The following is a 23,612-nucleotide window of genomic DNA, read 5'->3' on the forward strand; positions in this document are numbered from 1 at the left end:
TTTATTCCGCATTTCCAAGAGGTGAACAAGATCTATCATTTGATTAATTTATAGATTGTCCTCAGACATATTATTGTCCCGTCCCCACGCCACAGCAGTTACAGGCGAAAAGAAAGTAAGAAAGAAAGAAGCCCCTGAAGATAGGGCAAGCTTAATCCTGCCACCATTAGATAGGTCACAGTGTCACAGGTATGCTTTCAACAGGATAGCAATCTTAGAGGTCAGGTCGAAAAACAACAAAAATAACACCCTGGACGTGGACGATCAGACCTCGGGGAGGGCCAGCTGCAGGCCCTGTGCTGTGTGTTTACGAATCTCCGCAGTCGCCGGGATCCTCCCCTGGGGTCCTCCCCGGGCAGGTCCGGTCCCTGCCGCCCTACCTGTCCGCCCAGGGCGCGCCGAGTTTTCCCAGGCGACGCCCTAGCGGTGGGAATGGGAACACCTCGCTTGGGAGCTTCCTTTCCACTCGCCTTTCCCAGCTGGACCCCAAAGCCCCCAGAGCCCCGGGAGAAGGAAGTTCCAACTCTGTCCCGGTCCATCCCCGCCCCGTTTCTCGCTCCGGCTCGCTGCCTCTCTCGCTCCGATGCCTGGGAGCCTCGCCGCCACTTCTGGGTGGCCGTCCGGCGGAGGTGGCGGCGCGCTCCCGGGCTCCGGGCAGGGACATGGGGCAGGGTGAGTGAGCCGGTTTGGGGAGCGGCTCCGCGGCGCCCAGCGAGCGCCGGGCCACCCGCCCGCGGGGCTGGGGGAGGCGCTGCCCCGGCCCGGCCCGGCCCGGCCCGCGCGAGCTGAGCCTCGGGAAGCTGCGGCTCTCTCCGCCTTCGAGTCCTGGCCGGAGCCCCGAACTGCCAGCGCCCGGCCCAGGGGAAGGGAGAGCGGGGCCGGGAGCCGCGGGAGAGAACCAGGCGAGCCGCGGTCTCCTTCGGAACAGAGAGGAGGAGCCCCGGGTGGGAAGGAGAAAAGCGCCCTCCCAACTTCTCTCCGTGCCGGGCGCTGAGTCTGTCCGCCCGGGGGTGCGCTGCAGGCGTGGCGGCGAGCCCGCGCGCCTTGCCCCTTGCCCCGCTCCTCCTCCTTCCAGCCTCGGGCTGCTCTCCCTCCCCGAGAGGCGCCAAATGGCTCCCTAGTCCACCCAGGGGCGGGGGCTGCAGCACCTCCTCCCGCCGCCGCGGCTCCGGGCGCCCGCGGGCGGGGAGCCGGGCCCGCAGGTGGAAGCGCACTCCCCTCGGAGGCGGGCGGGCCGGGCAGGGGCGGCTCGGGCGGTCCTGACGCGCCGCCAGCCTCCCTCGGGCCTGGGAAGGCGCGCGTCCCGCCCTGACCGCGGGCCTCTCCCCCTCCAGCCGTGACGCGCCGCCTGGGAGCCGGAGCCCGCGCAGCGGTCCGCAGGGTGATGGACGGCCGAGCCCCGAGCGCGCAGGACGCCCCGGCGGTGCCGACAGCGCCCGCCGCCGCCGGGTAAGCGGGTGCCGCGCCGCCGCTCGGGGGAGGGCGAGGGCAGAGGGGCTCCGCGCGTTCACCTGGCCGGCGCCTCGCTGCTCGGCCGGCGGCCTGACTCCGGCCAACGCGCACGCGGCCGGGGAGGCTGCTTCCTCCGGCCTCCTCGGAGGCCGCCCGGGGTGGGGGCCCTGCTAGTTTGTCATGGCTTTCCTCCCGGGGCTGCTCGGGGCTGCCGAAGAGCAGCGGGATGCCAGGGACGGGGCGAGGAGTCCGGGAGCAGACATGGTAACAAAGGGCCCCTTGTTGGGGCTCTGGGAGGGCGGCGGGCGATACCTGTAACTGAGCTCCTTCCTGGGAAGGAGGAAAAAGTTTCCTTGGACCAGAGGTGAGGCCCAGGCAGGTGAGCAATGCCAAGGTGACTAAGGAGGGGGCTCTCTGCGAGCGGCTGGAGGGCCCCCGGATGGTGTGCCAGCTGTCAGCCCGCTTGACAGTTCCGGGACCGGGCGGGGTGCGCGCCTCTGATTGGGGGTGTGTGTGCCTGTGACCAATTACTGGTGCCAAAGCCTAGCGCGGAGTCAGACTGCAAACAACCATACTTTTCTTCTATCCTCACGTGTTTGAGGAGAGATTGGAGGTGAAGGGGCTGTCACATGGTGAGTTAATATTAAATGAAGCATGCCTTCCTGCCAGATATGCTAATATCACCTTGCTAAGCGTTTGGGTAAACAGTATTGAGAACAGGTAGTTCCGCAAGAGATTGGGGGGGAGCCTGAAAAAAACCTTCGTCTTGGTAAGCAGCGAAGGCTTACCGCGGGTGCTCCTCGAGCTTCTGAAGTGGGACACCCCGCCGGTGCGGTGTCACTTTTTCCTACAAGTGTCGCCCCGACTCAGAATTTTTTTTTTCTTTTCTGATACGTTGAACGCAGAAATGCCCTAAAAAGAATAGAAACATCCCAGGAAAGAAACATGAAAGGAAAGATCGACTTTGTAACCTGTGAATGAGAGTGTGCAATTTTCCTGATTTAAGAGCAGAGAAGTCATTTTTTCCCTGGGGCATGACAGACGTTTCCGTAGCAGCAAGTCACAGCATGTTTATTCATCAGAGACCATGCGAGCATTGGCAGTTGTCTAGAGGAAACATGGGAAAGTCTCAAAGCAACATGACTAATAGAAAAGATATTTAGCATAATGCTTACGTAGTGCATGAATTAATTCTTTCATTTTGTTCCAAAGACGTATCTTCTCTTTGGAAGTAGCCGTACTACTGTTGACTTCCATTTCTATTCTTTCACCATTTTTTTCTCCGTTGTTTAGATATTATCATATATTCTTCCACATATTCTCACATTAGGATCTATGGGTAAAGCAATACATTGATAGAAAGATATTAATAATCATAGCATGAGCCTCTCAGTGGAGCTGCAGAGTTATATAAATTAAAGGTAACACATATTCCAGGAATACTGAGATGTAGTAAGGAACCATAAAATAAGATATAATTAAATTGGTGGATTTGAAAATGGATAGGTTAAAGTACTTAAAAAAGAACCCAGCATATGCACTTACACAAAATATACTAATGGCTGTTCAGAAATCAATTAATACTTTTGAGTAAAATAGATGAGATCGGATGGCTCTGAGATGAAGGAATGGTAAGAATTTTCTAGTGATAAGCATGGCTATAGTTAAGATACTTAAGATTTTACTTTTGAGAATTTAAAGGTTTAATTAATAAGTTCTTTGTTTAGAAGAATACATAAAACTTTTATCTAATTTCTCAAATATGAAGAAAATACTTTCAAGGAATTTTGCCCTCTCCTCTCCTAATTTAAAGAGCGACATCTGGAATAATGCTTCAATATATCTAAAAGCACCCCACTATATCATTTTACCTTACATTATTCTATCAAGAAAAGTTATCAGTATCTGAAAAGTATTAACAAAAAAAGACTTCTCTACTTTGTCTTCTTTTACTTATCTATCTTGTACCTTGGCATATCCCAAGTGCCTGTTACATGGTATTTATTGAACATTCAGCATTCAGTATTGCTTTTGTTGTTTTCTTAAAAACCCAAGACATTTAAAAGGTTTTAACTGTGTAAAATAATATCCTAGGTATAGGTATTTTGGAAGTGGCAGGGAGCAAGCTCAGTTAATATGTTATAATAAATCATTAGGTTTGAGAAGTAAATTCCTTGCTATAAAACTACTTAAATCATGACTCATTGCTCTAATAGCCTACAAGGGCTAGTGCTAGTTTAATCCTTAATCTTGTATATTACTGCTCTATAGAATTTCTCTGTAATTTTCCATGCCTTACATTGTTGTAACGGGTCATTTTAAATAAATTTAATGCAACTCTGTATTTTATAAATGACAATCTGAAGCCCAGAGACACTGAGTAACTTTGCAGAAGTCTCCTAGCAAATTAGTGGCAATACCAAGAAAAACAGGACTAGTTGCCTAGTTCATTGCATTAATTGCTGTTAATCTTTTTCTAAACACAATATTATACATTTAAATTTCAAAGAGTCATCTTGGGTACCTTAGCTTTAGAGCTACTAGTGCTTGTGTTTTTTACTTGTCCATGTAGATAGGCTTAAAAATAAAATAAGATAAAATAAAATAAACCTCTTTGAAATTTAAATGTCAACATGTAGTTGATCTTGCTTTGAAGAACCTTAATGTTTCTTTTTGTTTTTTAATACCCGAGAAGTGAGGATATTTTTTCCATTGATTTTAGAGAGAGTGGAATGGAGTGGGGAGAGGGATAAAGAGAGAGGAGAGAGAGAGAAAAACAATCTATATGACTGGGACATACCAATTGGTTGCCTCCCAGGAGGCTGGACCAAGGGCAGGGATTGGACCTGCAATCAAGGTAAGTGCCCTTGACCAGAAATTGAACCTGAGACCCTCCAGTGCACAGTTGCACAGACTGACACTTTAACTATTGAGCACCACCAGCCAGGGCAAAGGACCTTAATGTTTTGATTCTGAAACAAATTTTCAAGAATGGTCAGTGGGGAAAAAAGTGTACATACTACTTTATAACTTTTTAGCTTTGGACCTAGGGAGTTAATTGAAGGTGGTGGATGTAGACATTAAGGAGTGATCTAGCAGCAGCTGCTTTCTTTAGCTTTTATGTGGATACTAGAGGCCCCGTGCACTAAATTCATGCATGGGGGGGTCCCCTCAGCCCAGCCTGCACCCTCTCCAATCCGGGACTCCTCGAGGGATGTCTAACTGCCAGTTTGGCCCGATCCTGGAGATAGGGCCTAAACCGGCAGTTGGACATCCCTCTCACAATCCAGCAATGCTGCCTGCCTGATTGCCCCTCACTGGGCTCCCACCTGCCTGGCACTCCCAGCTGCCCCACCCCCCACTGGCCTGGTTGCCCCTCACTACCCCTTTTTGCTGGCCTGGTCACCCCTTACTGTCCCCCCCCTTATGGCCTGGTTGCCCCACGCAGCCTGCTGTTTGATCATTTGGTTGCCCCTCACTGCGCCCCCTGCCGGCCTGATCGCCCCACGCAACCTGCTGTTCCATTGTTGCGTGAGGGTGTCCTGACCAATTTGCATATTCCTCTATTATTAGTATAGATATTACTGGTTCTAAAAATTCACTGATTATGTAATCTGAGTTCTTGGTAGCTAACATTTATTGACTACTTAGAAGTTGAATGCCTTAGCTGAGGTTTCAACATGAGAAATCCCTGGGGACCTTATTACTGATACCCATACTCTCACAATCCTATCCTGATTTTAGCTGACCTGGGACAAGGGCATGGAGACTTTTTAAATACTGCTCAGGTGATTCTAATATGCAACCACATCTGAGGATCTTTGGTTAATTAGATATCAACAGGAGTGATGGAGATAAAGCTATAAAAGGGAATGGAGACTGCTGGTAATCATTTATTAGGAACTCAAGATCACAAATTTCAGCTTTATTTTGCCTTTTAAAATTAAACATGCATTTAGGTGCTTTATAGTATTATTGTTTTAAAAAATTTTGCTACTCTGTTTTGAGGAAGTTTATTAACTCTGTGTTTCAATTGTAGAAACTGAGGCTCAAATTGCTTAAGATACTCTAAGGCAGCCGTGGGCAAACTATGGCCCACGGGCCGGATCCGGCCCGTTTGAAATGAATAAAACTAAAAAAAAAAAGACCGTACCCTTTTATGTAATGATGTTTACTTTGAATTTATATTAGTTCACACAAACACTCCATCCATGCTTTTGTTCCGGCCCTCTGGTCCAGTTTAAGAACCCATTGTGTCCCTCGAGTCAAAAAGTTTGCCCTCCCCTGATCTAAGGGATGAGAGAGTAATAGAAACAAGGTTTGATCCCCAAGTGTATGCTCTTCATCACTAGGCCTGTTGTCACCCAGTATTTTTGCTACCATGGATTATACTGAATGGCTAAAGAATATTTGTATTGCCTGGCCAGTGTGGCTTAGTGGTTGAGCAACAACCTATGAACCAGCAGGTGATGATTCAATTCCTGGTCAGGGCACATGCTCAGGTTTCTGGCTTGATCCTCAGTAGGAGGCAGCCCATCAATGATCCTCTCTTATCATTATTGTTTCTATCGCTCTCTTCCTCTCCAAAATAAATAAAAAAAGCCCTAGCCTGTTTGGCTCAGTGCATAGAGAGTAGGTTTGTGGACCAAAGGGTCCTGGGTTCCATTCTGGTCAAGGGCACTTACCTTGGTTGCAGGCTCCTCCCTGGCCTGCAGGAGGCAACCAATCAAAATGTTTCTCTCACATCGATGTTTCTCTTTGTCTTTCCCTCTTTCTTCCACTCTCCCTAAAAAAACAAACAAACGAACAAAAAAAAACAAAAAATAAGCAAACAAAAACAATGGTAAAATATCTTCAGGTGACGGTTAACAAAAATAAATAAAATCAATAAAAATATATTTTTAAGAATATTTTAACTTAAAGTGGTTTTATGAATGCCTTGTCTTAATTTTTTTAAATCATGTTTATATTTTATTATTTAAAAACCTAAAAATTCTAATGCAAAAGAAACCCAGTGCTCAGCATTTAAAAAGAACTTAAATATTTGGCTTATGTCTTCAGAATCATGTTTAAAATTTTCATGTGCTTGGGAATGATTTAATTTAACTCAGTAAACTAACAGTCTTCTTTTGTCATATGACAATCTGTACATATTATTGCCACTAGACAACTATTAAAGTCATTTGCAGTGTAATTTCAAAAGTAGGATTTTTGATTGCCAAATAAGAAAAGTGAAAATGTTTATTAAGGCAATTCTAGACTTTTTCTTTAAAGTCGAATTTCCTCTGAATGTGTTAGAGGGTAATTGAATAACATTATGACCTTACTTTATTATTGAAATGCCAGGTTTATTTATATAATAATAAATGACAAGCTTCATGTTACTGAGACTACTGCTTTTGTTTAATTAATTATTCATAACTTTTAGCCCTTATTTTATGTAAAACATGTTTTTCTAAGTACTGGTAGATTGATTTCTGATATTAAGGGCTGTAGTAAAATTATCTGTAAATGCAGGGGAAAAAAAGGAACATAATGTACGTATGGAAATGGTACTTAGATGCTAACTTTAAAACACTATATTTAGAATATAATAGCCGAAGTTGCTGGTCAGCAAACTATAGCCCAGCAAATTGTGTCAAAATGGGTCTTCTATATGTATTTTTTTCTTTTCTTCAAAAAATTTTTTTAAATGTGGTAAAATACATATTACATAAAATTTACTATCTTTTAACCATTTTAAAATCTACAGTACAGTGGTATTAAGTACAGTCATATTATTGTGAAATCATCACCACCATTTATCTCCTGGACTCTTTTCATCTTGTAACACTAAAACTCTCTATCTATTAAACAAAACTCCCATTTTCCTCTTCCCCAAACCCTGGAAATCATCATTCTAACTTTCTGTTTCTATGATTTTGACCACGTTAGGTACCTCATATAAATGGAATCAAACAGATTTTGTCTTTTTTTTTTTTTTTTGTGACTGGCTTATTACACTTAGCATAATGTCCTCAAGATGCATCCATATTGTATCATATATCAAAATTTCCTTCCTTGTTAAGGCTGAATAATAGTATCCCATTGTATGTATATATCACATTTTTGCTTATCCATTCATCTGTCATTGGGCACTTGGGTTGCTTCCATATTTTGGCTATTGTGAATAATGCTTTTAGGGACATGGATGTACAAATATCTCTTTGAGAACTTGCTTTTAATTATTTTGGGTATATATCCAGAAATAGGATTCCTGGATCATCTGCTCATTCCATTTTTAATTTTTTGAGGCCCAACATACTGTTTCCATGTAGCTGTACCATTTTTATAATCCCAACAACAGTCACAAGGGTTTCAGTTTTTCTACATCCTCTCCAACCCTCATCATTATCTGTTGTTGTTTTTTTTATAGTGGCCATCCTAGTGAGTGTGAATGTAGTTTTGATTTGCATTTCCCAAATGATTAGTGATGTTGAGCATCATTTCATGCTTTTGTCTATTCAAATATCTTCTTTTGAGTAATGTTTATTTATTTAAGTCCTTTGCCTATTAATCTGTTATTTGCTTTTTTATTTTTTGAGTTTCATAATTACTTATACATTTTGGATATTAATCTTTAATCCTCTAACTGTTCTGTGAATAGTTTTATTGGCATTCAGCTATACCTGCTTATTTGCATATTGTGTATGCCAGCTTTTACATTATAATTGAGTAGTCTATACAAAGATTATATGGCCTGCAAAGCTAAAAATATTTTGTCTTCTGCCCGTATACAGAAAAAGTTTATTGACTCCCAGGTCTAACTAATGAAATTGGCAAATGAAATAGTGATTATTTAATTTAAAATTTATTTACTGGGGAGACCTCTAAATATTGAAATTAAAAATAAATTGGAACAAAATGATTTAAAGTCTGTTTGTGTAAAGCAATATATATCTTATAGTAAGAGATTTTGTAGAATTATGATTAGTAATTGATACATGTTGTGTGGTGTGTTGTTTTTTTCAATTGAAAATTTAGGCTTGGCTCCTTGGCAAGCATTGTGGAATTTTAACATGTATAAGACATTGGAATATATTGTAAAGAGAATATCTAAACTTCTGTGCTGGAGATACTTTCATGAAAAATGAATGATATGTGGTTAAGATGTTTAGAAACAGATGTGCTTAGGAGCTAAACCAAAGATAGAAGGCGTTCTATCTAAATTTTGAGTTCATACTTATTTTATGTATTAAGGCAATGGTCTTTATAATTTTCAGCAAGCGTTTTTGTTATTGTTAAAGATATATCTTTATCTTTAAGCTTTTAGTGTTCTAACATTAGTATGATAGTTGTTGCAAGACTTTTTTTTTATGACTTTGCTTTGCTAATTTTCCCCCCCATCTGTTATAGTAAAAACAAACTCAAAGTATGGGAGAAAGAAGTTTCCCATGACTATTTATAAAGGGCCAAATATCTTCAGCTTTGCATACAAACTTCATAGCTGAGGAATGAATTCCTTGGAAAAGGCTCTCAAAGACCAACTAGTTTTTAGAAAATGCTAGGGTGAACTTGGGTTTATTATCATATAGCTTAAGTTCACAATATTGTTTATAAATTTAAATAAGTTAAAATTATTTATTGACTTTATCAGTAGATATAGAATTGAATTGTAGAGTGGTTTGACAAAGAAAGTTCTTTCATTGGGATAGTCATAGATCAATATTAAGACACCAAAGAAGGCAAAGGCAAGAAAAATAGTACCAGTTCAACTCAGAACTCTAATAACTTATTACTATTTGAAACTTTTAACACATTTTAAATATTTATAAATATTTACAAAGGTCAGAATTTTCAGGTTTCATAGGCAATACATAAGGTATTTGAGTTTCCAACACATACATGTAATGGGCAATATCCTGACTACATCTGTGTCTTTTCATGCTATATAGCTCAGGGATATAACTCAGAGGCAGGCTTCAGGAATTTTATTGTGAAGAAAGCACAGCACACCACAGAATCGGGTCAGTTTCTTAACTGCCTGCTCTCTAGAAAATAATAATAATAATAATAATGTAGCCCCATTAAGGCTTTCAGGTTTGTGGTGTGAGATGAGGACATGCTAGGTGAACAGGGAAAAGAATTATCTCTGAATCCCTTGTTTGAATTTTTTTAATTCTTGTTCCTGTCCTATTGGGAGCACCTGCTCCATTGAAATCAGAGCTTTAGAAATTATATAAACAATTAGTAAAAAAAGAAAAAGTATGAGAAATATGTGTTAATAGGACAAATTTTTCTTTGTAATTGCCTCATACTTGTAGAAAATTACCTTGGGCAGAATTAAGAGTGAAAATGCCAAAACTTGTAGGACTTGATTTTTGAAAATAATCAAAGAGGTTTAGAAGTAAACCTCTGAAATGAGGTTGAAAAAGATCCTGAGTTATAGTAGTTTGGGTTGAAAATATGGTTGTGCTTAAAATCAATGATTCTGATTTTCTATATTTATTAAAATTAAATATACTGTTTCAAACTAACATCTATCCTTCTCAAACTATTCCAAAAAAATTCAAGAGGGGGGAAGGCTCCCAAGCTCATTTTATAAGGCCAGCATTATCCTAATTTCAAAACCAGATAAAGACATTAAAAAGAAAGAAAATTATAGGCCAATATCCTTGATGAATATAGATGCTAAAATCCTCAGCAAAAGATTAGCAAACTGGATCCAGCACTATAAAAAAGATCATACACCGTAATCAAGTGGGATTTATTCTGGGGATGTAAGGTTGGTACAATATCTGCAAATCAATAAATATTATACACCACATAAACAAAATGAAAGATAAAAAACACATGATCATATCAAAAGATATAGAAAAAGCATTTGATAAAATCCAGCACTATTTTTGATAAAAACTCTCAGCAAAGTGGGAATAGAGGGAATATCCCTGAATGTAATAAAAGCCATATATGACAAATCCACAGCCAACATCATACTCAATGGGCAAAAACTAAAAGTGCATGGATGGACCTGGAGACCATTATGCTAAGTGAAATAAACCAGTCAAAGAAAGACAAGTACCATATGATTTCACTTATATGTGGAATCTAATAAACAAAGTCAACTGACAAACAGAATAAAACAGACTCATAGATACAGAGAACAGACTGACAGTTATCAGAGGGTAGGGGGACTGGGTGAGAAAGGTGAAGAAAAGGAGGGATTAAGCAAAAAAAAAAAAAAAAAGAAGAAGAAGAAGAAGCAAAACTTGGCAGACATAGACAACAGTATGGTGATTACCAGAGGGAAAGGATTGATACGGGGAGGTAGAAGAGGGTAAAGGCAGTTAAATGGTGATGGAAGAAGACTTGACTTGGGGTGGTGAACACACAATCCTATCCACGGGTGATGTATTATAGAATTGTTCTCCTGAAATGTATATAATTTTATTAACCAATGCATGCCAATAAATTCGGTAAAAATAAATAAATATTTAGTTTTCACTTTATAGCCTAACATTACAGCTTCTATACTTATACCAAGTTATATACGTACAAAAGTAGAATTAAGATAGTCAAACCTAAGTGGGACATTTATCACCAGTTGTTGAGAATTTTCATCTCTCTAACCTGCAACACATGCTATTATTTCTGGAGAAATGGAAGTAAGGAAGTATTAGTTGAACCCAAGGGGAGTTGTGTGACAGGAGCCAGCTGCTAACAGTTGTGTATCAGTTCAGATGTGCTGGAAAATCAGGAAATTGAGTTGCTAAATCTGAAAATGGCTACCACCATGCCACTAAGGTCTGATGGATATGCCTTAGTTGACTTAAGTCAACAGTAGTCAAGATAATTATAGGAGCCATTGAATATATCTTCCCCTCTGTGCTAAAGTGGATGCAAGTTATTTACAAAGTGTCAGAGAGAAGAGCAATCCTTTGTTTCTCTTTTCTTTTATGTCTATGGCCAAGTAGCACGGCTTTAATAGAGTGAAGAGAGACAGAGTCACTGTCTTAAGGATGCATCTGTATTTTGTGGTCTGAAGCAGTTCCCATTACTCTCAGGTTTTCATGATGCAGTTATTAGTTGGCAGCAAACTCCTACACAAAGTGTCAAAGGGTCATTTAAATTTTATGTAAATGCCTTTCCAGATTATGGGAATGGTTCCTTCCCATCGTTTGTTCCTACCTAGTGTACCTATTGACAGAGGACAGCTAGATGCTTTGACTTAAAAAGTTGGGTATATTATACCCAACTGTACATAAACTAATTATTTTGTTTTGTATATAAATACAGTAGGTGTATCTCAGTTGGGTATATAACTCTCATTTACTCCCTTTCATTGAACCTTTTGTGATCCATGTATGTTTTTACACTGCTGCTTCATGGGGGGAAAAAAATTTCATAAATTGTGAAGGGTAGAATTTTCTTGGCATTTTTCCCTCTTTGGTTAGCCAAGTAATATGCTGTGCTAAATGGAAATGTAGAGATAATCAAATTTTTACTTGAGGATTTAGATGAAAAAAGGAACAAGAAAATGGGCAAAATATATTCAATGAATGGAAAATGAAAAACAGAACCGTCTCTGATGGGGGGAAAGGCAGTGGTGCTAAATGCTAGGCTGTGTTGGCACTAAACTGGCAGTTTGAGGTTTGAAGGCTTTAATGTCTTATGTTCACTTGGTAACTATGGTACCTTTAGTTTGTGAAATACTTCTGTGATCTTAGGTTATTAGAAATCATTTTCTGCCAAAGACCATGTTTAACCTTTTCAAAAGTACCAACTTGCTTTTTGGGGGAGGGATTCCATCCAAAACTAAATTGATAATTATGCTAAAAATAATTCTTTACAGTGGTGTTTATAGGCCACATCATTGATTCCTCATTTTTACATAGAAGTGGCACCAAATTCAAAAGAGGAAAATGACCAAATAGTGAGAGCTCTCCCCCAGCCCCTTCGTTCCTGTTACCCAGGTTTTCTCCTCAGAGACAATTGGTGTTACCAGTTCTTACAAATTCTGGGAGGTTTCTTTATACCCATGCTGTCCAATGGTGATATAATGTGAACCGCAAATGCAATTTACAATTTTCTAGGCCCTACACTAAAAAATTCAATCTAAATGATGCAGTGGTTAACGTGATTTAAGTTCTACAGAACAAGGAAGTTGTCTTTAACAAAATATTTACACTGAGTCATATTTGAAATTCAAATTCATTACATAAAATTTAAATTTAAATTCTTAGCCACACTAGCCATATCTCTGTGATGAAGAGTCTTTAGATGGCTCTTGGCTGGCATATTGAACAGTGCATCTCCTTAAACTCAGGAGCAAATGACTGTTATATGTGTATTGCTTTTTCCTCTTTTATACACAGTTAGTTCTGCTTTGTACTTTGCAGTTTTCCTTAACAATATAACTTGATAATTATTCCCTTTCATTACATAAAGGGCTTTATTTTTCCCTTATCTGTGCATTTTCTTAGCAGGGATAAACCATGATTTATAAAACCAGCCCCCAATTGATGGATTCTTGGATTCATATGTTTCCCCTTCCCCACCTTTGCTCTTGCTAAGTGGTCATTTTGGCACTTTTTATGCAGTTTACAATCTACTCTGCTTATGATCTTTCTTGGTATGTTTAATTAAATTAACTAGATGGTGAACCCCTAAAAAGCAGGGGCTATATTCTTGACTACTTCTGTGTATACTGGTGGGTTTAATTTAATTTGTTGCACATACCTAGATACGCAATGATCAGTTATTGGATAGGTATTTGAATTTATGTGAACCTGAGCAAGAGTCAGTGTTGAGGATGGAGACCTACAAAATACTTGTCCACTGGAGTGGTTGAAGCTCAGTTATGCATAGTATTGAACTGAGTATTTAACATTTATTTTTGCAGCCATTACACAATTAATTTGTAAGCCACCACCAAATGCACCATTTAAAGGGTTGTAGTAAATATCTCAGCACTCTATTACAAAATTTCATTCTTTAGCTGAGATTCTCTTTTAGCATTATTCCCTGCAGTGCTTTTTGTAAAAGAAATTTGCATTTCATTAGTAGTGCAACTGAAAGTTCTGATTAATGTCATTTTCATCTAAAACTTAGAGAAAACAAAGTATTTCCCCATCATGGGCAGAATTATTTAACAGGACATAAGTCCTATATTACTACTTACAGCCTAAATATTCCTATTTTAATAATGACAGCAGAGTAACATATATAGAATGCGTTATAAGCTTTGAGAATGAAGTTGATTATTCATTAACTTGTGCATAAGAATTCTCATTTGTGTCAACACCCTAAAATCTAAATTATAAAGAGTCTTTCATTTTGATCCTTCCATTGGTATAAGAAATTAGCATTTTTTTTTAAAATATATTTTATTGACTTTTTTTACAGAGAAGAAGGGAGAGGGATAGAGAGCCAGAAACATCAATGAGAGAGAAACATCGATCAGCTGCCTCCTGCACGCCCCCCAGTGGGGGTGTGCCTGCAACCAAAGTACATGCCCTTGACCGGAATCGAACCTGGGACCCCTGAGTCCGCAGGCTGACGCTCTATCCACTGAGCCAAGCCGGTTCGGCAGAAATTAGCATTTTGATGTGAACATAATGGCTGAAAAATAAGACCAAATAATAAAGGGTATTTTTTCCAAGTTCATGAAAGGAAAGATTGAGAATTTAGAAGTAACGTTAATGGAAGAGATTTAATTGTCCAATAAGCATTTTAAAAAAATCAGTATGTGTGTTCCTTCTCTCCAATTTTTTGGGGGAAGTTACACTTCATAATGGGTACAAAATTGTAAATATGATACTAGTAAACATTGTTTTTTTTTTGTTTGTTTTTTTCCTAAGAATGTTTTTGGCAACAAGTTAGGATTTTTACATTGTCCCAAAATTCTAAGCTAGAATTCATCAGAAAAACAAACAAAGAGGGGCATTTAATGTATGGGCAGGTGACAGAGCATTCCAGCAAGCACTCTAAGCCAGCCCAACCCTCTCCATTTAACTCTGCTGTCCACCTTAGGTGAACCAATGCCCTTGGCTCTCGGGCATTTAGCAGCATTGGCTTTGGTTTCAAATAAAACTGGTCCAGCCAGAAGTCAGAACAGCACTCATCAGGCAGCTGGTGCAGAATGGATTTGGAGACAGAAAACCTGCTCTGCCCTTCACTGGCTTAGGCACTTTCTTTCCCTCTGCGTTTCCTCTGTGGTGGAAGATGATGATTATACAGAATGAAGGTGTGGAAGTAACACCAGCACATACCAGGCATTCAGTTTATGTTGGTTAAATTTTAAATATTATCTACTTTGTTAGAAAACAGCCTTTTGTAATGCTGGCATCATTGTTATATTAATTGGAAACCAAGGAGTGAGGGAACAGGCCCTGTTCTCATTTCTCTCCTCGGAAGTGGAAGGTGGGGTTGGTTTCCCTCATTAGTCCCTTGTGAAAGTCCCCGTGCCAGGTGCAGAGAAGTTGTTCTTGGAACGCTGAATACAAAATGGGTGCTAATCTTCATGAAAATCACATTTCTTTTTAGAGGAGAAAAATGCCCCCCTCTGAGATTGGGAATATGCTACCAAGGTGATTGTAATTCTGACTGTTTCCTCACTTCACCTTTGTGGGAATTGCCTTATCTTTTAACATTTTGCCTTTCTTCCATGTACAATGAGAGTAACTCTAACTGTATTTCTTTGACTTTGTTAGGACTGATATTCATTGAAATTTTTCAATTGTAATGTCATACGCAAGAACATCATTATTCAAAAGAAGGAATGGGAATTTGAGACACTATTCTTATCTTAGGCTATTATATATTGAAGAGAACTTTTAAAAAAAACATATAGATTAAAATCAGATCTTCTGCCCCGGCTGGGTGGCTCCTACACCAAAAGGTTGTGGGTTGTGGGTTTGATTCCCGGTCAGGACACATACCTAGGTTTTGGGTTTGATTCCCAGTTGGGGGCGTATTTCTCCTTTCCTCTCTCTCTAACATCAGTAAAAACATATCCTTGGGTGAGGATTAAAAATAAATCTGATCTTCCACCTCCCATAAATAAGAAATTGAGGTAATTGTATTTTACCATAAATGCTGTAGAATTAAGTGGTGATCTAGAAACTAATTTCTGTATTTTTGTTGTTGTTGTTAATCATCACTCGAGAATATTTTAGAGAGTGGAAGGGAGGGGGAGAAACAAAGGAAGAGAAACATTGATGTGAGAGAGACACATCAATTGATTGCCTCCTTCATGCAACCTGACCAGGGCCCACACTCTATCTACCCATTGAGCCAAAATTGCTGGAGCCCTAATTTTTGTTATTGATAAGGAAAGAGGAAACTGTAACTCCTGACTCCATCATTCAGGGGAGGCGAGTGGGCAGCATTTGTCTTAGGTTGTGTAAAACTGTAACTCTTTGTCTGGTGGCAGCATGATGGCATTGTCTGAAAATTAATTGTATCCAACCATAACTAAAAGCCTTTATTAGAGCGATACAGTTAAATAATTTTATTTACTTATGTTTTCCTGGATTCAGTTTTTTGTAATATAGGAATATTGTCCATATTCTTGCGCTGTATGTTTTGATGTGAAAATAGAAAGACTAATTCAAACTATCTTAACATAATTAAGATCTACTTTATATATATATAAATAAATTAGAGGCCCCGTGCACAAACTCATGCACGGGTGGGGTCTGGCTGGCCCACCCTGATGGGGGCCGATCAGGCCAGGCTGGTGGGGATGGGGAGGGGCCATGGGCGGTTGGCTGGCCAGCCCCACCCCCGATCAGGATGGAGGGGACCGATCAGGGGCAGGGGCAGCCAGGGGGAGGGGCCATGGGAGGTTGGGCGGGGCCGATGGGTGCCCCAATTGGTCTGGTTGGCTGGTGCAGTGTGCATCATAGCAACTGGTTGTTCTGGTCGTTCTGTTGTTCCAGTCACTTGGCTTTTATATATATAGATATATATTGATTTCAGAGAGGAAGGGAGAGGGCGAGAAGGATAAAAACATCAGTGATGAGAGAGAATCATTGATTGGTTGCCTCCTGCACACCCGCCACTGGGAATCTAGCTTGCAACCCAGGCATATGCCCTTGGCTGGAATCGAACCTGGGTCCCTTCAGTCTACAGGCCGATGCTCTACCTACTGAGCCAAACCAGCTAGGGCAAGATCTACTTTTTCTTAATAGTATAATGAAAAATGTCTCAGAATGATACACCTGTATACAGACAATGCCCTTGTAAAATATATATTTTTTTAAGCTTTGGGGTGTTTTCAGTAAATTTACTTTTAAATAAGGTGTTTTACCAGATAGTATGTAAAATGATATGAGCCTTAATTGCTTCAGAGGTTGAATGAATATTTGAAAATGCATAAAATTTCCCCTAATTAAAAGGATCTGGGTCACAGTAATTTAAGAGCAATGGGTGGTGGCTTGTGTGACTGGTCATACAACCAGTGAGCATTTATTGAATACTGACTGTTCACCAGGTACTGTGTTAAATGTGTGACACAAGCTACCGCATTTAATAGTGAACAACCACTCTGTTAAGTAGGTGTAGTGGTTATCCAGATTGTTCAGAAGAGGAAACGGCGGCTTAGAGCATAACTTGTCCAGGGTCACGTGGCCAAGCAGTGACAGATCTGAGAATAGGACCCAGATGTCTTTTGAAATCTATTTGCATTGACCACTTTGCATCCTGCTCACCTCTCTCCCCACCCTCCCAGATCTGACAGGTGTAGCAAAGCCAGTATAATAGTAAATAATATGAGAGACATTAAATAGTACTAAACATTATTTTTGCTGTTTCTATTTAAATTTTTCTAATTACAAAATTGATATGCCTATCAGAAAATATTTAAAAGCAATAGGAATTATAAAGAGAAATAATCATTTTCTAGGCTACCTGGGGATAACAATTGTTGACATGATTTGCATTTTACCATTTACTAAATTGTGTTCTGAATAAGATACAAAGTAACATATTTTCTGTAAAAACAACTTCCATGGTTAAATAATTTTGGGGAAAGTCTGGGTTAAACAAAAATTAAGCTCTTTTCTTCTTTTAAGGTCTTCTCAGGGATTTTAATATGCTAATATGCATTTTGGACCTCCAAAATGGACATATGGAAAGTAACATTTTCCCAAATTCATTTATCTGAACAGTTCTAAAACCAATATGCTTTCAGGTATAGTTTTCAGGGGTCCTCAAACTACGGCCCGCGGGCCACCTGCAAATACAAATATTGTATTTGTTCCCATTTTGTTTTTTTACTTCAAAATAAGATATGTGCAGTGTGCATATGAATTTGTTCATAGGTTTTTTTAAACTATAGTCCGGCCCTCCAACGGTCTGAGGGACAGTGAACTGGCCCCCTGTTTAAAAAGTTTGAGGACCCCTGGTTTAGGTAATGCGTGGATTGAATATATCCCTTTGGATGTTTAAATAAGCATTTAGATTTTTAACTAAGTATGCTATTTTTATGATCCCTTTCTCCAGGATTACATTATAGGCTATTTCAGCTATTTAAAACTTATTTAAAAATGTTTTATGAAATAGTTGTATAACAAACCATATGTGTATTTGTATTTTTTTTTTTTTTACTTGTCACTTGGTTGTTAAACATTTGGACTGTTTCCAATAAAAACATTAACCATAATAGAGTGTGAGTTTTAAGTTTAGGTGAATGTGATTCCAGAATTGAAAGACTGCAACGTCTGCAGGCGTGAGGAAACCAGCTCCAGGGTTCGTTACAGCCAGAAACTGTGAAAGCCATTACCAGTTTCAGAGAAATCTGTGTGGGATGGCTCCATGACTTGGCATCAGCAAGAGGCATGCCAAAGAAAAGGACTTTCTTAGGGGGAAATAGTAATCAGCTGTTGGAACGAGCTGAGAAGTTAGGTGCTGGTGTGTGTAATTACCTGCTGGTTTGGAAGTATACCTTTCTTCAACTGCAGCCTGTGTGGTCCCCAGGCCAGGCTTGGTCTCCTCCCGGAAGCAATGGGAAGGCCTGGACCCACGGGATTTGTGATTATTAATCTTTGCTGTCATCAAGGAGAGTAGGAGAACCGGGCATCTATGATCTGTTGAGGGGTGGAGAAACTGGGCTTGTGGACAGGTCTGGATTTGAGAAGGAGGAGTTTTAAATATGGATTAGTTGGGAAGGTTGGGTTTGAAGTTACTTAATAGAAAACCCATTGTAATAACAAGAAGAACAAGAAATCTTCCTGAAAGAATCAACGGTTCATTGATTTTCCTTTTTTTTTTTTTTCATTCAATAGATACTTATTGAAAGATAACTTATGGGTCGGGTACTGGGCTGGACACTGGCAACTAATTGTATTGAAAATATTACCATACAGTACACGGAAATTATATTCATGGAATAAAATCACTCTGGCTGGAATGAAAACATGATTCAATCTTATTAAAAATACATATCTTTGAACAACATCCAAGGCAGTATAAACAATACTCTCTCTGTTTTAAAATAAGGACAGTCCAAATCTCTGAAATGCCAATTACTATGCAGTTTCAAATACTTTTTTTCTTGTCTTGGTTAACATTATGTCTGGTTCCTTGGATGTTTTAATGTACCTTTTCAGAATGTTTATAAGACTATAGAATGTGTAAGTGTACATATGCTCTCTCCTTATCCCTGTCAGACTTTTCCCTGGGATTAGTTCTTCTCATTGGACTATGGGAAGTTGTTAGCGATGGCTTTTCTTAGCCAGAACAAAGTATCAAAACTGTCTTTCTCAGCCTGAGAGTATTTATGGCAAGACTGGAGAATGCTGCCCTCACTGGGGCAGTGGATTGCAAGGCCTGGTGAGTTGCCAAAGGGAAAATTCCTACAGGGAATATCCAACCGCCCAGGAGGTTTGAGAGTCATTGCTATGGCAGCAAGAGGTGGTTGGCCCTGACTTCTTCCTTTGGTGCCCAGGGCTCCCAGGACCCCAGCTCCACAGGCACAGGGCAGAGCTGCCAGTTTGACATTGGGAAACAGTGGTGGTTATTCTTCATGTGACCAGGCTCTAGCAGTCACCTTTATTATCTTAAACTTGTGACCTATCTATGAGAAGTGACAATTAAGACACACTGGGACATAGGCTTGTCATTTCAGGGAGACTGAGTGTTGAATTTTGGCTCAGCCATTGAACAGTTAGAAAATTTGGACAAATTATTTAAGTTGTGTACATCTGTTTATTTCTGTCCCCCAACCCCACCTCCCTGAAAATAAAGATACCCATTCATAGGCTCATGGCTAGGATTAATTGGAAGTATTTATATGTAAAACCATGACATATTGATGAAGTAATAAAACTCATTGACTGTGATTTTAATTTCACCATTAAATGTCTGTAGCTAATTTATTAAAGTTTTGTTTTTTGTTTTTTGTTTTTTTTTTAACATAAGCCATATGAAAAATTCACAAGATGGGTTTAAAACACCCACTCTCTGTTTCTATTTAGTAAATTAGTAGTTGACATTTGGTTAAGGATCATTGTTTCCCAAATCTAAGTACTGTTTGATAACTCATTAGTTCATAGAATGTGGTTTACTGTAAGCAGGTTGCCTAGCCTTTTACAATCATTAGAAAGGCTCTACCTGGTAAGATGTGGAGATAATGAGCACACAATGTGTATATTGTCAACCTTTATACCTTTTTCTCTAGGGAAGAAAATAACCAACTAACCAAACATGTTCTTCCACTGACTTTCCTGGTGGCAGTGGTTCCTAATGAAAAGACCTTGTCTTTGAGACTATGGGACAGCCCCCTCATGTATACGAAGACTGGATTTTTATTTTATACCTTCCCTATCCACAGCTCGGGTTCATCCCACTTTCAGGAAACTGTAGTAGCAGAATGCAGACTGAGGACCTTTCATTACGTGGTCTCCTACTTTCCACCTCTGTAAACTTTAAATAGTCCCTTTACATTAAAAATACTATGTAAGATGAGAACCACTTACAAATCCTTATTGATAATGCACGTCTTGAAAGTGTTTTGGTTGAGCAGGTATGTATTTCCTTTCTGAGTCCTTGATGAGGTTAGATTTCTTGACAGCACAACTTCTCTTGGGGATGGAGCGTGAGGGGACACCTGCAGGAAGGTGCTCTTTCTCATGGAGCTTGTTGGTACCACCTTCATGTCATGCCAGATTCATTTCCACATGGATACTCACCCAGTTAAAAATTGTCAGGGCCATTTCTGAAAGGAAGGCAAATATTACTTTGGTTATAAGGCAAACAGCTGCATTATTTTTTTCTCATTAAGGTATCACACCTAAGTTATAGACTATTGAAAATTGGTGAGAACCAATTTATCAAGGTCATGGATAAAGAAGGTCCAGTCATGAAGAAGGTAGCCCACTATAGTGTGTTCACATTTCAAACTGGTGTGTTTTTCTGAAAAATGCAAGTGTTGTCATTGACTAGCTGTTATTTGAATGGTACGAACACATCACAAATTGCTATTTTGTGATTTCAGAGAAGTGGCAGTTTTAAAGATTGGGCAAGCATCATTGAGTTTCCTGACAGTAAAATAACACATCTTGTTCTTTGCATTAAACTGCTCTGAATAGAGAAAGAGTTTTATGAAGTTAAAAAAATAAATCGAGGCAAAGCAAGCTGTTCTTTGTCCCCACCCAGCCCCCTCTGAAATAACTAAACAAAAACAATTAAAAATCTTCCATTTTTTAAAGTCAAGGATGTACTCTATTTTTATTTTATTTTATCTTTTTGGTTTTTGTGTTTTGTTTTTTTTTGTTTTTTTTTGTCTTCAAGGATGCACTTTTAATGAGACTCAGCGAAAACCTGGCCTCTGGATAATAAACCGGAGAAACATATCAAGTTTCTAAACAATTGTTTCCTTCTCTACTTAACATTCACTTTGTGTTTGACGCTTTGGCACATTGCCTGACCTTGCTGAACCTTCATTGCATTTTTCAGTTTTCAGTTTGATTTTAAAAAAAAACAACCACTTTCTACATTGTCAAACCCTGATGGTTTTTTTAGTTGATAAGGGAAAATGATAATGATTACTTTAAGTTTATATTTTTTAAATTATTCATGATGTTTGAGAAAACTCTTAAAATGTTTAGTTTTCATTCTCTCTTCACTTAAAAATTCACTTCATGCTCTTTATGTTTCTATATTCATCTTTATCTTATTGATTTTGTAAAATACTCTTAATATGTACTTTGCTCTTAATATGTAAAACCTAGGATTTTATGCCTCATGTTCTAAATATTTCCCCAGGTTTGTCATTTTTTAGAATTTTAGTTTCATGTTATTTTAGGGACAGTTTCATGTGTTTTCCTTTGTATTGCTTTAAAATGCAAGTACATTTTAGGTCTTTGAAATATTCCCTATCTTAAATTTATGATAGATTCAATATTTGACAGAAACAAACTGAAGTTGGTTCTTTTGTAGTATGAGATAGGATCTCAATTTTTTAAAAACATAATTGCCTCACATTATTGAACAATTAATCTTTTCCTGAAGTTTTGAAATGCCTCCTTCATTATATAACTAGTAGCCCTGTGCACAAATCCGTGCACCAGTAGGTCACTGCCGCCCTCCTGTAGCTCTCCGCCTGCTGCCCCGCTTTCCTGTGGGTCCTCCCTGCCCTCCTCCATTCCCTGCCTCCCCCACACCCCCCTCATAGCTTGCTGCCCTGCCAGCTCCTGTAGCCCACTTGTACCTCACTGGCCCACCCTCCTGCTGATCCGTGATCTGGTCGTGATGCTCTTGGTTGTTATGCCTCAGGGTGTAATGGCTAATTAGCATATTCCTCTCTTATTATATAGGATTATTTTGTTAGTGGGCTTCCCATTCAGCTCCATTGATTTTTCTGCTTTTCTATCAATCCAAAATTGTTACTTGCAGTGTCTCTATAGAGCATTTTAATGATCTGGTGGGGTCATAATGGTCAGTGTTGTGGGTTTTTTTGTTTTTGTTTTTGTTTTTTTGTCTCCTGGCTGCTCTCAGGCATTTGTTTTTCCATGTTGAATTTAGAATTGGGAATGAGGATTGCTTGCTTGAGCTCATTTTCCATATGCATTTTCAAGGAGTTGGTATTGCTGGGATATTGAATTTGTTCATTCAGGAACATGTCCCAGCACTCTTTTTCTCCCCCTGATGTCTCTCCTCTCTGTCACTGAACACCAGATTTTGCCATTAGAAAAGTATGCCTTCATAGGTGTCAAGAGCAAAATAGATTGAGGGCTACTGAATTAACCCGATGTCTTCAATTAAGTAACTTTATCCTCGTATAATGTAGTCATTTTCAAAGTGTGCTCCCTGATCAGCAGTATCAGTATCAACTGGGATCCTGATAGAAATGCAGATTCTTAGTTTCGCTCCAGACCTACTTACTCAGAAAGTATGAGGGTAGAGCCCAGTATTCTGTTTAAATAAGGCCTGCAGGTGATACGGGTACATGGGAAAGGCTCAGAACCACTGGTGTGGTGGATACAGTATAAAATCCCACTTTAGCCCTTTACTCCAATGTAGTTTTTTATTTATATATTTAATATAAATATATTTTAGTTATTTATATATTTAAGTTTAGAGATTCTCATCTGTAAATTGGTGGTTATGAGAATTATTTGTATCATACTGCAAAGGGTGAAGATGCTGAATAGCTATTATATTTCAAATTGCTTTCTAATAAGCAAGGGTTGAAGTAGTGCACAATATGAGTACTAATAGTAGTGGTGGTGTTTTGGGGAATTGAGGGCAGGGTCTGGAAAGTAAGGGTGTTCCTGGTTTTGATGGGTCCTAGATATTGGGTGACACTGAGGGATACAGTTCTATATTTGGTATGGTAAGGATAAATACTTTTAGTTTTGTTCAGATTGGTCCCTTTTAAGTGGGCAGATACAATAGCCTATTATTATTGAAATCTCTGAATTCCATCTTTTTTTTAATGCTAGCCTTGCATTGTGTTTATTATTATTTTTTCAATTACAGTTTATAGTCAACATTATTCTGTATTAGTTTTAGAGGTATAGTATAGTGCTTAGAAAATCATGTACTTTACAGAGTGGTCCCAATTACCCACCTGGCCCCATATATAATTATTATGGTACTAGAGGCCTGGTGCACGTATTCATGCACATTGACAGGAAATTAATTAGAAGATGGTGGGTGGGATGGACTGGGTGAGA

At 39.4% G+C, this 23,612-nt stretch overlaps 1 protein-coding gene across 11 annotated transcripts in view; it reads left to right on the forward strand.

Annotated features, from left to right (window-relative positions):
* Positions 1–279: 279 nt before the first annotated feature.
* The window catches only part of COBLL1 (cordon-bleu WH2 repeat protein like 1), a 159,775-nt gene continuing 136,442 nt past the window's right edge, over positions 280–23,612 (forward strand). For 10 of the 11 annotated variants that reach the window (XM_036318552.1, XM_036318546.1, XM_036318548.1 and 7 more), the window contains exons 1-2: positions 280–672; positions 1,335–1,449. In XM_036318552.1, coding sequence (XP_036174445.1) covers positions 663–672; positions 1,335–1,449 — 125 coding nt within the window. In that variant the 5' untranslated portion in view covers positions 280–662. Of the gene's footprint in view, positions 673–1,334; positions 1,450–1,968; positions 2,085–23,612 lie in introns of those variants that run through there. The other variant, XM_036318555.1, reaches the window with a different exon arrangement.

Source organism: Myotis myotis, unplaced genomic scaffold, assembly GCF_014108235.1.
Source record: "Myotis myotis isolate mMyoMyo1 unplaced genomic scaffold, mMyoMyo1.p scaffold_m19_p_8, whole genome shotgun sequence".
Classification (NCBI taxonomy): Eukaryota; Metazoa; Chordata; class Mammalia; order Chiroptera; family Vespertilionidae; genus Myotis; species Myotis myotis.